The sequence below is a fragment of the Mobula birostris genome, chromosome 7, assembly GCF_030028105.1.
Source record: "Mobula birostris isolate sMobBir1 chromosome 7, sMobBir1.hap1, whole genome shotgun sequence".
NCBI lineage: Eukaryota > Metazoa > Chordata > Chondrichthyes > Myliobatiformes > Myliobatidae > Mobula > Mobula birostris.
The window spans coordinates 109761579-109780160 of record NC_092376.1 but is presented as its reverse complement, the minus strand read 5'-3'; the positions used below and the strand labels follow the sequence as shown (position 1 = coordinate 109780160).

The 18582-nt window shown below is 41.0% G+C and overlaps 1 protein-coding gene across 2 annotated transcripts in view; it reads left to right on the top strand.

Annotated features, from left to right (window-relative positions):
• LOC140200362 (slit homolog 3 protein-like) overlaps nt 1–18582 on the top strand; it is a 669401-nt gene that overhangs the window by 543675 nt on the left and 107144 nt on the right. For both annotated transcript variants that reach the window (XM_072263584.1, XM_072263583.1), the window contains 2 exons: nt 6728–6878; nt 8059–8133. In XM_072263584.1, the coding sequence (XP_072119685.1) occupies nt 6728–6878; nt 8059–8133 (226 nt within the window). The remainder of the gene's footprint in view (nt 1–6727; nt 6879–8058; nt 8134–18582) is intronic.

The window sequence follows — 18582 nt, the reverse complement described above, 5'->3', positions numbered from 1 at the left end:
CATGGGGATTGGTCAGGGATCTCAGAGTCCAAATAATCTGGATACACAGTGTAGAATCTATTTACATGAAGATGAGTAACTGAGCATTTTAAAATCAAATGCTATTTTCATTTTTATTGGTCCAGGCAATTATGGATGCAAATGTTATAGTGGCCTTTGCTAGTGTATTTAAATTCAAGAATAACACTATTTTACATCAATTATATGGGATCTTACTGAAACCTTGTCTGAAGTTTCTTCTCTTCAAAAGAAAAACATACTTTCTGTGGAAGAAATGCAAGGAAAATTCACCAGAATAGTTCCTGAGATGTCAGGTGTGTAATATGAGAAGATACTGCATAGGTTAGACCTTTATTCCCCAGACTTTTCACAAATAAGAGGTGACTTCATTAAAGCATACAAGATTCTTAGAAAGCTTGGCTGGGTAGAGGGATGGGGGAATGTTCATTTACCCTGTCTGAGGGAACCAGACCTTAATGACTGAGCCATTTAAGACTTCACTCAGAAAATGGTCTATCATTGGAAATCTCTACCTTGGATTGATACTGGGACTCAGTCAATGACTACATCCCAAACAGAGGACAATAGTTTTCTAGATAGTAATGGTATTAAGAAATGTGGGAATAGTGCAGGAAAATGAGGTCTGAGGTAAAAGGTTTGCCATGATTCTGTTGAAAGGTAGAGCAGGCTTAATGGGCCGAATGGCCTCCACTTGTTTCTCTTTCTTATGTTCCAATGTACCCCTCACAAGCTAACTGTGTCTACCAGTGCTGTTGCAGTCAAATGATTATGTCTAGAGTACAGAACATATTTTTGTGATGGTCAATATAACAGTTCAAAATTGAACTGAAATAAGCAGAATTTGGCATCAACTGGAAGGGAAGAGTTGTATGTGAGTAAAAATAGCAAAATATTTGTTCTTATACCAGTCCGGTGATGGAGCCTGATGCATCATTAGACCGTCCACCATCATAACTGTTCTACAGCCAGCTCCCAGTCATGCAGTCACAAGACACGAAGTTAGAGTGGAAATTCCTCAGCATGTAATCAAAGCAATCAAGCAAGGAGACCTTAAGACCCTCCATTGATCAAATGTAGTTCTTTCCATTCCTGAGCCAGGACTCCTTCTGAATAGTTGACCACAGGCTTGAAGGCTGCTATAACCTGGTGCTTAGAAAATGCTGCGGTGTCGACTTTTGGGTAAAGAGAGATTCCGGCTATTTTCACTGCAGGATGCAAAAACATTTCCTGCAATTATTTTGAAGGACAGCAGAGAGATCGTGCCTGGTATCTTGGGCAAAATGTATCCTTCAATCACCCTCATGAAAATTTAATTTCTGCTCATTATTTTGTTTTTTTTGTAGCAACTCAGTATACGAAAGTTGTCTCGCTCTTTTGCTATATTAAACCCAATGACTATATGTCTAAAAGTACCTTATTGTCTCTACGGTGCTTTGGGACATCCTGCGATTAAGTAAAATCCTATGTAAACACCAGTCCTTCCTAGGAGTTATGTGAGAGTACTGGTGAGGGGAAAAAGGTATTGGAGATGTTTAAAATCATAAGGGATTTTTATGGAGTGGTTAGGGAGAAACTGTTTCAATCAGCCGAAGAAAAAGTATCCAGTGGTTACAAGTTTAAAATAATTGGCAAACAAAACATATCAGAGTATATTGAGATTTTACTTGTTGCCCAGTGTGTTTTTAATGGTCTGAATACACAACTGCAGGTGGTAATAGAAGCAAGATCAGTGGTACACTTGAAGGGAATTGAATAAGTTTGTAGGATTGCAAAATCGGACTAGAAAAATGGGACAAATTGGATAGCTTTCTCAAAGACTTAGCACAGGCTTTGATGTGCGGGAAATGGCTTTTTTCTATGTTTCTTGTTTTTATGAAATCATCTTTTTAAACATTTCATATTGTAACAATTTGCTTGCTTCATAACTCAAACACTGATTACCAATTTGTTGGTTAATAATCCTACGTCTGGATATAGTTGTGGTTACGCTTTTTTCTCCTTCTCCAGTGATTCATTACAAGTGGCAATCAAAAGAAAAAAACAATTATGTTTGTGTTTTCTCTTCAACCATAAAAAGTTCTACATATTGCTGTCAGATATTATCGGGCTGTATAGCGCAGAAACAGACCCATCAGCCCTCCATGTCCTTGCTCCATGTCCCATTCATCAGCACTTGGTCCATGCCTTCTATGACTTGGTGATTCAAGTGTTTGATCAGATACTTCTTAAATGTTATGAGACCACCTGCCTCCACTACCCATTCAGGCAATGCGTTTTAAACACCATCCAGTGAAAAATCCTTTCTCAAAGCTCACTACAGTGCACCTGTAGATGTGAACTTCCCACTGTCCAGGATATTTACAAAACCAGGTGTGTAAAAAGGGCCCAAAAGATCATTGGGGACCCGAGTCACCCCAACCACAAACTGTTCCAGCTTCTTCCATCTGGGAACTGGTACCACCACATAAAAGCCAGAACCAATAGATTCCAGGACAGCTTCTTCCACCAGGATATCAGACTGATTAATTCATGCTGATACAATTGTATTTCTATGTTATATTGACTGTCCTGTTGTACATACTATTTATTAAAAATTACTATAAATTGCACATTGCACATTTAGACAGATGTAACATAAAGATTTTTACTCCTCACGTACTGTATAAGAAGGATGTAAGTAATAAAGTCAATTCAATTCATAAACCTCTTTCTCCTTACCCCAAACATGTCTTTTGTTATGATCACCTATGCCACTGGAAAAGGTTTGCTACTATCTACTCTATCTAAGGGCTTTGTGGCTCTGCATTCCTCAGTCAGTTAATAGCCTCTTCCACTGCAAGGAAAAGTAGCCCAGCCTATCTAGTCTATTCTCTTAACTAAAACATTCCATCCTAGATAATGGTGAATCTCCTTTGCGCCCTGTTCAGTGCAATCATGCTCTTTCTAAGGTGTGGCTACTAGAACTGAACACAATGCTCCAGTTGTGTTGCCTAGAAATATATCACGATATCCACTCACCATTCAAGTATATCAACTGCCACCATTGGAATTTTCATTCCTGTGTGACTGGTTGGGTTGAGTTGTTCTCTGATCTCGGCAATTTACTTGCAAACATTTCATCACCATACGACGAGACATCATCAGTACACTGTTAATTATGATGTATCCTCTGAATGCTTGGCCATCACTACAGAAAATCAATTTTGATACAGGAGCCAATGTGGGCAAAATTCCAGACCACAAGCACAAATTTTGCCAATCAGCAACGAGACCCCCTCCCCACATCACAATTCAGTTTCCATAATGACAACCAAGCAGCTGATTGAGAACAGTATATAAAAGCCAAGCACTCAGAGGGCACTCCACAATTAACAGCGCGGCGATGATGTCTTGCTTTACAAGTAAATTGGCAACATCAGAGAACAAGACAACCCGACCATCAACCACTCAAGCTACACATTTTCCAAATCATTTCCAGGGTGTAAACATCACTGTACTAATCAGATCTGGTTAAGAGTGAATCAGTTCAGAGTCGGTTTCCATGGTTAGATCAGATTCCCTTCTATCTGCAGTAGATCAGTGCTGGCTATGCTGGTTCTAGATCAAAGCTGAATTTATTTGTGTCATGTTCAATATCATTTATCTGGTATTCAATTTAAATTAATCATTCCTGTGCTGGATCACTGTTGCTTATTCCTGCGTTACTGAGCTCATACACATTTTGTGCCCGAGGCACCTCACCTGGAAACTGGATTAATCTGGATCCACTGCAGTGCCATGAAATCTTCAGAACAATTATTGGTCTGGACAGACTTGCTCTGTTGCAAAAAGCTGTCCTTAATTTTAAACGAACTGAACATTACAAAAAGATGCCACAAGATGATGCCTGGGATATATGGTACAGACGTTAAACAGATAGCCCTCACCGGGCTGGACCTGAGGCAAAGAAGAGGGAGCTTTGTTTTGCATTTAGCTGGGACCTGGCTTGCTTTGAAGCTGTTGCTAGGAACTTGAAATTAGTGGAGCTCCATTTACCCACATTATCATCCTGTATGCAATGAACAAAACAGATAGGGATTAGATTAATTCTGTCTTGAAGTTACAATGAGGCAAATAACAGATGCTTTTACTGTAATGTTGCTGCACCTGCAGTCTCTTATGTTTTCCAGATGTCCAAAATTTAACAATTGGGGTTTTAAATAAATGCAATTTGGAAGCTCCTGGCTAGTGCCATGAACACACTACATGTAACGTTATCATCCCAGACAATGAATTTACCTCCTGGGAACATAGATTTTTTTTCTCTTTTTACCAAAAGCTTGCTGACTCCTTCCGTATGTGTCTTCTTTTCTTTTCTCTGATTCAAGCTGGGCATTTTGGATTGAACGAATGGCAAACTGAAATGCCTTTGAATTTCTCTCTGGGTTGGAACAAGATCATGGATTTAAGGAAGACTAGTAAATGGGCCATAGCCCTCTATTTCCTTCATATCTATTTAATTATCCCAACTTCTCTTAAAGATTGAAATCAAACCAGCATCCATCACTTTGTCTAACAGTTTGTTCTAAACTCACACCACTCTCTGAGTGAAGAAGCTCCCCCTCAGGTTCCCCTTAAATATTTCGCCTTTCACCCTTAACCTGTAACCTCTAGTTGTAGTTTCACCCAACCTTGATGGAAAAACCTGCCTGCATTAACCCTATTTATACCCTTCATAATCTTGCATTATCTACCAAATCTCCTCTCACTCTCTACGCCCCAGGGAATAATGTCCTAACCTATTCAAACTTTCCCTTTTATATATTCATTCAAGCAATGCAGGCTTCTCAGGCTGAGCCGCCATTTAATTGCCCATCTCTCCTTGCACCTCTGACTTTTTGAAATTCCAGACAGTATAGCCTGGACTGCTTAAGCTCTCCCAACAGGACAGAGACGTTGCTTTCATTCAATTAAAGAGAAACACAGGAACTATCATAAATCTCCAGATGTTGTCTCACCAGAGCCCTGTATAACCTGAACAAAAAATTTCCAACTCTCATGGTCAAATCCACTTTCAAGCAATTCATTTCCTGACCCATATTTTCTGCAGTCATTTGCAGATATTGATAGTCAAGGGATGTTGTGAGGAAGGTGTAGTTTCTAGACAACCTTTCTTCTGTCGATGCTTAGTATATGGCCCATCCTCTCTGATTCTTCAGAGAAGCAGCCAGTGATGATTTGGAGTTTGGCCTCTGAATGTGCACATATGCATGCTTCACCTTTGTACTTATGTTTAGGATGACATGGGTTCTGCAGTGGCGAGGGAAGAAGATTGAATCATTTGCTGGTCATCCTGAAGATAGATTTAACTGGTGGTGGACGTTTGTTGGAAGTATTGCAGGAAGAATCATTGCTGAGTTGTTATGGTTTCAGTTGACCTCATTCTGTTCAGGGACTGTGACTGTGGACAGTAGTGAACCAGCTGACAAAGATCATCATGTATGTAGCAGGCACAGAAGAATAATTTATTTCTCACAGCCAGTTTTGAGAAGGATTCTATAAGACAATATAAGGAGCCTTGCTTGTGCTTAGTGCTGGAGATCACAGGACAGGGAGGTATTATCAAAGTGACATCCTGTATAGTCGGTACATTCTGCAGTCACAGAAAATTGGTCATGACGTAAGCAGATGTTGAACTCAGTGGCAAATGTAAATTCAGTGCAGCAGTCAATCTTGCAGTTTTCCATTAGAATTGTCCATGATGAGAATTATACTTAAAATTTCTGGGCTCCCAATACAGACATAGTTCTCTTGCTTTAAGTGCAACAGAAAGAAGGACCAGACTGTGAACAAACAACAGGAAGACCAAATCCCACTTCTTAATCATTCTGACATTTCAGCTCAATTAAGATCACAGGAGTGGAGATATCACACATAAACATGTCTAGAGCCAAGACATGAACCAGAACAAGGCTGAGGTCACAGAGAGGGCTTTTCATATCTGCTGAATACTCAGTAGACATTTTTTTCAATGCCAACTTATGATCAACCGTGAGGAGATTTTCAGTGTAATCTGCAGGAATGTTTCAGCCAATTTCTTCTCTCCCACCACTAAGCATGGTGTGCAGAGGAAGCACAGTTGCACTGCATTGAATTGTCGTACAGCCTGGATGGACCAATCAGTTTTCACCAGTTTGTTACTTATTTTAAGTCCATATGTCTTTGCAGGGTCGCTATTTGATCATGGATGGACGTAGATGCTAGTTGTATTCCTTCTCACAACTTTAGTGATCTGCCTCACTATGCAGCCATGGCAGTCTGGGTGGATATTTCTTGGATGTGCTTAGTAGTAGTGCGATCATGCGAGTTGAGTATGATGTTCTCCTGAAGGGTTGACTATTGGTGGGTCCTCATGTGGTTGTAGAGACGGATCCATATCCACATATTCTGGATTGAATCTGGGATGGTAGGGTGGCCTTCTTTGATGGGGAATGCCTGTACATACTTTGTTTAACATGTGGTGGGGGGGGAAGCACCCCTTGACAGATCGGGGTCCGGGTCGAGTACCAGACAACTGGGGATCCCTTGGAAATGCAGCCTTTACTGCCGTTTGGATATGTTAATACACCAGGCAAATATATGGAGGTCCCAGCAAGGCAAATTTACATAGGAATGAGGAACATTTTCAATAATAATCCTAATTAGTTCTGCTCACTATTGTGCGCAGGCTCAGAGGACTACCGAGCTAAGCTAAGCAGTGACTGCTTCATGGACCTGGTCTGTCCTGAGAAATGCCGCTGTGAGGGCACCGTTGTCGACTGCTCCAATCAGAAACTCTCCAGGATCCCCAATCACCTCCCGGAGTACACTACTGAACTGTAAGTCTGACTGTGAGGTCAACCACCCCCCCCCCAACTTGCAACATTCCAGCTAAACAATAACTTTTATGTAAAGTTACATTCTTTTCTCATCAATAAAAATCAAATATTGACTGTTGAAATCTGATTGGTTTGGGGACAAAACTGAAGTACTGCAGATACAATGTCAGTGCATCGTGAAACATTATAGCCATTGTACCATGTGAACACAGCCTTGTGGTTTCATCTAAAGGTGTCTGCCATTGAGGTCAACCAGACCGCAGTCAGGAATGCTACTGTTAACTTCGTGTCCCCTGTACAGAGAGGGGAAAAGTAACAACGAGTGGAGCCACAATCTGAAGCAAGGAGGAACTCAATAAATCAGTCAGCTTTGATGTAGGGAAATGGACAGTCAGTATTTTGCATCAACCTTCGTCTGCCAAGCTTATTAAATTCCTCCACCTCCTTTGAGCAACAATGAGTTCTGCTTCCAATTCAATTCCAACAACTAGCCCTGGATAGTCTGCCTGCATAATCCCCGGATAAGGATAATATGCAAGCTCACATATGGGCCACCTAGTAGCAAATATCCTGCCAACAACTGCATGCAGAAATAGTGAATTTTTAAGCAGCTCATACTAACAAAGTAAAATCCTCACTTTCAAGGAAGCATGGGTGAGAAACTAAGGGTAAATGGAAAACTAAAAATTGAGAGCAGGGATTATTTTGAGATTGGGATGATAGTGACTCTGCTCAGGAAATCAGATCAACAATGTCTTTTCTCCACCCCATTCGTCCATTTCCCTACATTGATGCTGACTGACTCACTGAAGTTCCTGAATGTGCATTGTGTTCCAACTACACCACACGAGTACCTGTTTAAATTATTGAGGAGATTTCATGAAGCACAGTCTATGCAGGTTTAGTGAAAAAGACCATTAGGCAGATTCCAAATTCTGCATGATAACAGTGATTTCAAAGGTGGAAAAAATGGAAAAAGCTTGAACAGAGGGTCCAGAAGACAAATCAAACAATGCTGATAAGACTGAATACCATTTTTTATGTAACTTCTTTGTGCAAAATTTTAACTCGCAGCTGACTTTCTTCACTCTTTGTTCATCATTCTACTAGTGTTTTCATTCACAATTCTTTGGCACATCAAGTCATTATCCCTTGAATTGTTTCCTTCTGATTGGTTTAGGCGGTTGAATGATAATGAATTGACTGTCCTGGAGGCAACCGGCATCTTCAGGAAACTCCCCAACCTCCGGAAAATGTAAGTTTATCAAATCAGAGCACCAGTCTCAAGTTTTCTATGGATCATAAATTGTAGAATCCCAGTAAAGATTTTCAAGGCTCACCTTCTAAAACACCTATTCTAATTCTTGGAGTGTTTGTGTACATTTCTGGTGGTAACGATACAGGAAGGATGTGATAGCAGTAGAGAGAGTGCAGAAGAGATTCATCAGGATGTTGACTGGACTGAGGGCTGTAGATAGAACAACAGGCTGAATGGACTGAATTTATTCTCACAGGAATGTGGGAGGCTGAGGAGTGACTTTACTGAGATATACTTTAGTGAGATGATAACTGAGGATCATAGATAAGATATAAAGTCAGGGTTATTTTCCTTGGTGACTTTATAGAGATATACACAATTATGAGGGTCATAGATAGGATAAGTAGTAAGAGTCTTTCACAGTGAGTGGGATAGTCTGGAACTAAAGGGCACAGATAAGAAGGGAGACATTTGAAGGTGATCTGTGGGGTAAACTTTCACAGACAGGGTGGTTAATGTCTGGAATGTGATGCTAGAGAAGGTGATAGATATAGATACAATTATAATATTTAAATAGCATTTGGATAGCTACATGGATAGGAAAGATGTTGAGGGATATGTCCGGCAGAAGGTATGAGTGAAGATAGACTTCACAGCAGGTACAGATGAGCTGGCCCTGAAGGGCCATCTTCTGTGATGTACAATTTAATGATTCTATAATTCAAATGACCAATAAAGAAATTTCTATCTGTTCACTGATGAACGGTGTTTCAAGAAAAGTCTTTGTATTTTCCCTATCAATGACCAAGGGTTTGGGTTATTTTATGCTGGAATTATTCCAATGGAACAGCATAGAAAAATAACACATGTGTTAAAGCTTTTTTCTTCAATTTCTGCTTTTTTGCCAAGGAAATATGAAATTTATTCTCATCTGCTAATCACCTGTCAGTGGCTATCCGGGTGAGCAGGTTAGCCAGCCCTTCACCGGAAGTACACTTCCGTCTTTGAATGTGATTCATGGGGTGCATTGTATATCAACTAAAACTTAAGTGTTTATTTTGAACATCATCGAGTTATGGGTACAGGAAAGAGATACATCCTACAATGGACAGATGTCTTGCAGTAGTCATAAGGATCTTTTCCTGTTCTCAAAAGCTTTGTGTTATCACGGATGCTGTTATATTTCTAAGAGTTCTCTAGCTGTCAATTAACAACCCGAGGCAGACTGTGTTCCCTTGTGCTTGGCAAACAGTACCTTTCCGACATTCCATTAGCACAGAACTGTGTACCTGAGATTTACAGTTACCTCACAGAGGACAATTCTGTGGATTATGCTGTGTTGTCTTCTCCCTTTGAAGAGGCTAATATTAGAACACATTGTGTACAATAATTTTTAGAATTAAGAAGTTAAAAAAAATAATTTATATAGGGATTCTCCCCATCCAACTGTTATATTTTTTTGCCACACAGCAAAGAAAGCTCTGGAGAATAATCACATGTATAATTACCAAGAATCTTACTTAAACTATCTTCCACTATTTATTTCAGAACTTGGGAACAGGGTTAGTCTTTTACCACAGTACGGTTTTGGCTATATAATGTCCTTTATACATTATTATCCATTAATAACTGATTATCTAAAATCTAATTCTCAAATGGAATATTAACAATAGTTCTCACTACTGGAAACTTCACTTTAGCATACAGAAAAGTTTCCCAGCATCACCCCTGGATGTCCTAGTTCTAACTTTCTGACACCTGCCTTTAGTCAAAGATTTCCACTGGCTGAAAGAAAACTTCAACTTGATTTGATCAACTCTCCTTACACCATGTACACCTGCAGCCAGGCTATTTGCAAGCAGAAGCTGTAGTGCAGCTTGCATGCAATGCATGGTTTGCGTACCTGATCCGCATTAGGGGATGCCTCGAGGCATTGAATAGTATCGTGCGGACTTACACAGATTTCCCACTCTTGGGCTGGAAATGCACCCAATGAACCTGCCCAGCTAAATCTGTCACAAGTGCAGCAGCCTCTTTCTGGTTGCCTGGAGAATGGTAAGCACACGGACACTCCGTAGGACACTTAGCTGCTGCGCAGGTTGACAGTGTTGTTGAGAAGGTGTATGGTGTGATGGCGTAATGTTACAGCCATATAAGACCTTAGTTAGACCCCACTTGGAGTATTGTGTACAGTTCTGGACACCTCACTACAGGAAGGAGGTGAATACTATAGAGAGAGAGCAGAGGAGATTTACAAGGATGTTGCCTGGATTGGGGAGCATGCCTTATGAGAATAGGTTGAGTGAACTTGGCCTTTTCTCCTTGGAGCAACGGAGGATGAGAAGTGACCTGACAGAGGTGCGTAAGATGATGAGAAGCATTAATCACATGGATAGCCAAAGGCTTTTTCCCGGGGCTGAAATGGCTAACATGAGAGGGCACAGTTTTAAGGTGCTTAGAAGCAGGTACTGAGGGGATGTCAGAGGTAAGTTTTCTACACAGAGAGTGGTGGGTGTGTGGAATGCATTGCCAGTGACAGTGGTAGAGGTGGATACAACAGGGTTTTTTAAGAAACTCTTAGATAGGTACATGGAGCTTAGAAAAATAGAGGGCCATACAGTAGGGAAGCCCTAGGCAGTTTCTAAAGTAGCTTACATGGTCAGCAGAACGTTTTGGGCCAAAGGGCCTGTAATGTGCTGTAGATTTCTAGGGTCTATGGTCTAACTTTTTATTTGATTAATTAGTTTAGATTTATTAGTTTTAAAAGAGTGTGTATTTTAACTTATAACATTTTAATACATTTTTCTACATTTTTATTTTTTGACTGATCCATAAATGATTTAAAAAATTTATGAAACATTCACAAGCATTCGTAGCTATGGGAGATGTGATCGTGGTGAAGTGAGGCCTAACCAGCTGCTCATGCTATCTGCCACAGAGCTGGCATTATATGCTGGGTGAAGCCCTGGTATTTCACCTGTGACATGCTATGTGCTAATGGAGTCCAGGCACCTTGAAGTTCAGCAGAACCCATAAGACGATGAAACATAGGCGAAGAATTAGGTCAATTGGCCCATCAAGTCTGCTCCAACATCTGATCATGGCTCCATTTCCCTGCCTCCTCGTTGTAATCTTTCACATCCTGACTTATCAAGAATCTATCAACCTCCGCCTTAAATACACCCAATGACCTGCCCTGCACAGCCATCTGTGCAAATGAATTCCACAGATTCACCACCTTCTGACTAAGGATATTCTTCTGTTCTAAATGGAAGTCCTTCTATTCTGAGGCTGGCTCTCTAGTCCTAGGCTCTCCCACTACAGGAAACATACTCTCCACATCCACTCTGTCTAGGCCTTTCAACATTCAATATGTTTCAGAGAGATCCCCCCCTCACTCTTCTAAATTCCAGTGAGTACAGGCCCAAAGCCATCAATTGCTTCTTATATGATAAGCATTTCATTCCCAGAATCATTTTTGTGAACCTCCTCTCTCCAATGTCAGCACATCCTTTGTTAAATAAGAGGCCCAGATCAGCTCACAACACTCCAAGCGAGGTCTCTCCAGTGCCTTATAGAGCCTCAGCATTACGTTCTTGTTTTCATAGTCTAGCCCTCTCAAAATCAATACTAACACTGCATTTGCCTTCCTCTCCACTCTCAGCTTTCAAGTTAACCTCCACCTTTGCTCATCCCGTCACTTTGCCCCTCAGATTTTTGAATTTGTTCCCTTTTCAGAAAATAGTCTATGCTTTACTCCTTCTACCTAGATGCATGGCCGTAAACTTCCTGACACTGATTCCATCTGTCACTTCTTTGCCAATTCTCCTAATCTGTCTTAAGTCCTTCTGCAGCCTCCCTAATTCCTCAGAACTATCTGGCCTTGCATCTACATTTGTATCACCTGAAAGCTTACCAACAAAGCCATCAATTCCATCATCCAAATCATTGACGTACATTGTAAAAAGAAGTGGAACCTAACTCCAACCCCTGTGGAAAACCACTAGTCACTGGCAGCCAATCAGAAAATACTTCCTTTGCCTCTTGCCAATCACCCAATGCTCCATCCATGCTGAGTTTTAACCCACCTGATGATAGCTGCTCACACAAGTTGTAATTTTGTTTAACCACGGCTTTATATATCTGTAACATAACCTGCTACTGGGTCTCCCTTCCTTCAGCCCGTTTGACTATAATCTGCATCTTTCCATGATTGCTTCATGATCTATGCGAACAGACCAAGAGACCACAATACTTCTTTGGCAGTTGTCGTTCAGAGTTTACCACTATTCAGAAGGAAGCCCATTCCATTCTTTCCAGGTCTAAAGTGGATTTCTACAATGAAATTCTATTTGCCATTGTATCGTCCATTCATTTGATCTAGTTACATTATGCTGTAATATTATATTTCCATCTACATTGCTTTCAATGATGGCCACCTTTGGTAATCTTGGATATACAGACTTCCATACTATCACTTAATTCCTTTAAGTACAGGATGTGTTATCGACTAGTCACGTCCTGTCATCTATGGTGTTTGCCTGTTAGTTCTGCCATTGGAATCCTGCTGGTCAGACACAGCCCTAACCAGGCTGACAATTTGCCTTCAATTCCACAAGCGTCACCCGAAGATTTCATGAACAATACCTTCAGGAAATCGATGTGATAAACCTATTCACTCAGTCAACATCTCCTATGTTAACCACATCTTCAAAATGCTAAGTCAGCCTTGAGCTGGTCTGACTGACATGAGTATACAAGTATTAGGATGTTCAAATCTATCATTACCCTAATGATAGACTTGAATCATTTCCCAATAACAGTTCTTATGTTTACTAATCAAAAATTTCATGGTTTACCTTTCTTGTTTAGTAGGGCGCAGTGTAATGGAAAGGATTCCAAGCAAAGAGCATTTTAAAACTACAGTTAGGGCATTTAAATCCTCAGATGGAAGCTACCTGGCCCTGAGAATTTGTTGTCTTTATTATCTTCATAATGATAACTTCTCTATGTGAAATTCAGTCATTCAATTTTCATTTCTCTGTAGCATGATATATAGTATGAGGCTACCAAAAGTTTTTTCAGATACTTATAGTGTAAAAGAGAGGAGAGAGCGGATATCGGGCCACTGGAAAACGATGCTGGAGAAGCAGTAATGGGGGACAATGAATTGGTGGACAAACTGAATAAGTATTTTGCATCAGTCTTCACTGTGGAACACACCAGCAATATGGTGTAAGTTTCAAATGTCAGGGGGCATGAAGTGTGAAGTTACCATAACTTGAGAGAAGGTTCTTGGGAAATTGAGAGGTCTGAAGGTAAATAAGTTACCTGAACCAGATCGTGTACAGCCCAGAGTTTTGAAAGCAGTGGCTGAAGAGATTGTGGTGGCATTAGCAATGACCTTTCAAGAATCACTAGATTCTGGAATGGTTCCAGAAAACTGGAAAATTGCAAATGTCATTCCACTCTTCAAGAAGGGAGAGAGGCAGAAGAAAGGAAACTATAGGCCAGTTAGTCTTACTTCAGTTTTGGGAAGATGTTTGAGTCAATTATTAAGGATGAGGCCTCGGGGTACTTGATAAAATAGGCCGTAGTCAGCATGGTTTCCTCAAGGGAAAATCTTGCCTGACAAATCTGTTGGAGTACTTTGAAGAAATAACAAGCAGGATAATAATAAAAATGGGTCCATCTGTCTAAGTAGACAATGGATGTGCCCAGTTTTCCGGGGCGCAGACCTAAGCGATGAATATGGAGATCCCGGGCTGCCCAGACATTAAGATCCCCCTCTGGGCCTCATGGATGTGGTCCAAAGGAATGCCAAGCAGTACATTTGGCATCAGCTTGGCTGCAGGAGCTGCCGGGAGGTGACATGATACATCATCCAACCACCTTAGGGGCTCCACTCCGGATTTGTGTAGGGTTTGCTCCTTAGCCTTCTCTTCTCCCAAAGATACCCACAAGGCAGTGGGGTCCGTAACCCTGGATAGGGGCCCATACCGGGTACTGTCAGCCAGAGCCAGCTGGGCCCAGGACTTGTGTAAGGCAGGGTCATCATGCCCTGTAGTAGTGACATATGGAGCCACTACCCACCACCCAAACAAGTAGGATAGACAAAGGATAATCAGTTGATGTTGTGTACTTGGATTTTCAGAAGGTCTTTGACAAGGTGCCACTCATGAGGCTGCTTAACAAGCTATGAGCCCATGGTATTACAGGAAAGATTCTAGCATGGATAAAGCAGTGGTTGATTGGCAGGAAGCAAAGAGTGTGAACAAAGGGAGCCTTTTCTGGTTGGCTGATAGTGACTAGTGGTGTTCCACAGGGATCTGTGTTGGGACAGGTTCTTTTTACATTATATATAAATGATTTGGATGATGGAATTGACACAAAGTTTGCAGACGATATGAAGATAGGTGGAGGGGCAGGTAGCTTTGAGGAAGTAAAGGCTACAGAAGGACAGACAGATTAGGAGAATGGACAAAGGAATGGCAGATGGAATACAGTATCAGGAAGTATATGGTCATGCACTTTGGTAGAAGAAATAAAAGGGTTGATTATTTTCTCAATGGAGAGAAAATACAAAAATCTGAGGTGCATAGGGACTTGGGAGTCCTTGTGCAGGATTCCCTAGAGGTTAATTTGCAGGTTGAGTCTGTGATGAGGAAGGAAAATGCAACGTTAGCTTTCATTTCAGGAGAACTAGAATATGAAAGCAAGGATGTAATGTTGAGACTTTATAAGGCACTGGTGAGGCCTCACTTGGAGTATTGTGAGCAGGTTTGGGCCCCTTATCTTGGAAAGGATGTGCTGAAACTGAAGAGCGTTCAAAGATACTTCAAAAATTGAATTGCTTGTCATATGAAGAGCGTTTGATGACTCTGGGCCTTAATTCATTAGAATTCAGAAGAGTGAGGAGATGACCTCAATAAACTTATCGAATGGTGAAAGGCCCTGATAGAGTGGATGTGGAGAAGATGTTTCCTATGTTGGGAGAGTCGAAGACCAGAGGACACAGCCTCAGAATAGAAGAGCGTGCTTTTAGAATGGAGATGAGGAGGAGTTTCTTTAGCTATAGCATGGTGAATCTGTAGAATTCTTTGCCACGGACAGCTGTGGAGGCCAAATCTTTATGTATACTTAAGGCAGAGGTTAATAGATTCTTGACCGGTCAGGATCAGAAGGGATACAGGGAGAAGGCAGGAGATTGGGGCTGAGAGGAAAATTGGATCAGTTGTGATGAAAAGGCAGAGTAGACTCAGTGGGCCAAATGGCCTGATTCTGCTCCCATATCTTATGGCCTGATGATATATTCTGATTCCATAAATATTGGTGCAAAGTATTAATTGTAAATACTCATTATTTTCTTATTGTTATGTACAACATCACCATTTTCAGTTTTCAGGTACCCCATATTGTCTTGACCACATTTAATGATTTTCTGTTGGTTTTCATATAGTCGTATGTTCCTTGCAGTTGCTCTTACATTAACATGGCCATCTTTTGTTGACTGTCTTACTTCGTCCAGATCCTGTGGTATAAACTGTTCTGCTTTTTTATATTTTATATGATCTTTTGCTGTCCAGTTGTCATGTTTTGTTTTGTTTGACGATGATAACTCTTGCATTTATGGAATTAAGCTGGCACTCTATCACATTCACTTCTTTTGTTCAAATTACTTCATTGATCTTCCATCACTTTTATCCATTAGTGACATTGCCCAGTTGACCGTATGTTTACAGTAATTGCAAGTAGACAATTGGAAAATACTTTAAGTTTATAAAGGAAATATGAACAAGTCAGTTATGCATCAATTACAATTTGACAGACTGGCATCCGACTAAATACAAATTAATTTTCATAAAAAATCTCACAGCATTAGATTAGCTTCATACTCTTTTCATCATTAGGCAGGCATTGATTTTGTGATCAAAACAGGACTGAGACATTCCCGTAATACTTCATGCTTGCTATTCTTGATCTCTTAAATGTCAAGATAGCAATTCTGTAAATTTATATCCTAACGGGAAGATTTACTTGTGCTGCACAGGGTTGGGGGTGGGGGGGGTGGGGAAACTAGAATTGAAGGAGGATGGGAATCAAAGCGCCTGGTGCCAGAACAGGTTCTGGAGTGACTGTGGAGAAAAGTGTTGTTAAGTCTACATACAAGGTCGGGATTCAAAAAGTTGAACATGGTGGGACAAATGTTTTGAGCTGCGTATATTTCAATGCAAGGAGCATTGCAGGAAAGGCCAATGAACTTAGGGCATGGATCAGCACATGGAATTATGACATTTGTGAGACTTGGTTGCAGGAGGAGCAGGCCCTGGCTTTTTGTTGTTTTGAACATGATAGAGCAGGAGGGATTAAAGAGGGAGGAGTAACGTTACTTGACTGGGAAAACGGCATGCCAGTGCTCAGTCAGGACAGACTGGAGAGCTCATCTATACTTTATACTTTATTGTCGCCAAACAATTGATACTAGAGCGTACAATCATCACAGCGATATTTGATTCTGCTCTTCATGCTCCCTGGAGTACAAATCGATAGTAAATATTAAAAATTTAAATTATAAATCATAAATAGAAAATAGAAAAGGGAAAGTAAGGTAGTGCAAAAAAACCGAGACGCAGGTCCGAATATTTGGAGGGTACGACCCAGATACGGGTCAGGATCCGTTCAGTAGTCTTATCACAGTTGGAAAGAAGCTGTTCCCAAATCTGGCCGTACGAGTCTTCAAGCTCCTGAGCCTTCTCCCGGAGGGAAGAGGGACGAAAAGTGTGTTAGCTGGGTGGGTCATGTCCTTGATTATCCTGGCAGCTCTGCTCCGACAGCATTCGGTGTAAAGTGAGTCCAAGGACGGAAGATTGGTTTGTGTGATGTGCTGGGCTGTGTTCATGATCTTCTGCAGCTTCTTCTGGTCTTGGACAGGACAACTTCCATACCAGGTTGTGATGCACCCTAGAAGAATGCTTTCTACAGTGCATCTATAAAAATTAGTGAGGGTTTTAGGGGACAGGCCAAATTTCTTTAGTTTTCTCAGGAAGTAAAGACGCTGGTGGGCCTTCTTGGCAGTGGACTCTGCTTGGTTGGACCAAGTCAGGTTATTTGTGATATTGACCCCGAGGAACTTAAAGCTTTTGGCCTGTTCCACTTGTGCACCACCGATGTAAATTGGGTCGTGCGGTCTGCTACTCCTTCTGAAGTCAACAACCTTCGTCTTGCTGACGTTGAGGGATAGGTTATTGCCTTCACACCATGCCACCAGGTTCTTAATTTCCTCTCTGTACTCAAACTCATCATTACCTGAGATACGACCTACAATTGTGGTGTCATCAGCAAATTTATATATTGAGTTCGCTGGAAACTTGGCTACACAATCATGGGTGTACAGTGAGTACAGCAGGGGGCTGAGTACACAGCCTTGTGGGGCACTGGTGCTCAGAGTGATTGTAGAGGAGAGCTTGTCCCCTATTTTTACAACCTGGGTCCTGTCTGTGAGGAAGTTGAAGATCCAGCTGCAGATCTGAGTGCTAGTGAGGCTTTATGGGTAGAATTGAAGAATAAGAAAGATATGACCAAGTTAAAGCAATTATATTACAGACCTCCAAACAATCCACAGGAACTAAAGGAGCAGATTTGCAGAGATTGCAGACTGTTCCAAGAAACATGAGGTTATGATAGGAGGTGATTTCAATTCTCCACATATTGACTGGGACTCCTATACTGTAAAACAGCTGGATGGGAAAGAGTTTGTCAAATGTGTTCAAAGAAGTTTCCTAAATTAGTACATTGAAGTCCCAACTAGAGAGAGTGTTATACTAGATCTCCTATTAGGGAATGAGACAGGGTAGGTGACTGAAATTTGTGTAGGGGAACACTTTGCATCTAGTGATCATAATGCCATTAGTTTCAAGATAATTATGGGAAAGAATAGGTCCTGGGGTTGAGATGCTAAATTGGATAAGGGCCAATTTTGATGGTATCAGAAAGGATCTGGTAAGTATGGATTGGAACACTTGTTTTCTGGCAAAGGTGTACTTGGTAAATGGGAGGCCTTCAAAGGCGAAATTTTGAGAGTACAGAGTATGTATGTTCCTGTCAGGAAAGAAGGCAAGGATAACAGTTTTAGAGAACCTTGGTTTTCGAGAGGTATTGAGGCTCTAGCTAATAAAAAAATGGAGGTGCATAACAGATATGGGCAGGAAGGGGCAAATGTGGTACTTGAGGAGTAAAAGAAATGCAAGAGAAAATTTAAGAAGGAAATTAGGAGGGCTAATTTCTCTAGCAGACAAGGTAAAAGAGATGCTAAGGGCTTCCACAAATATATTAAGAGCAAAAGAATAGCAAGAGACATTATTGGCCCTCTTCAATATCATAGTGGTAATCCATGCTTTGAGCTGAAAGAGATATAGGAGATCCAAAAAAGGATTTTTTGCATCTGTA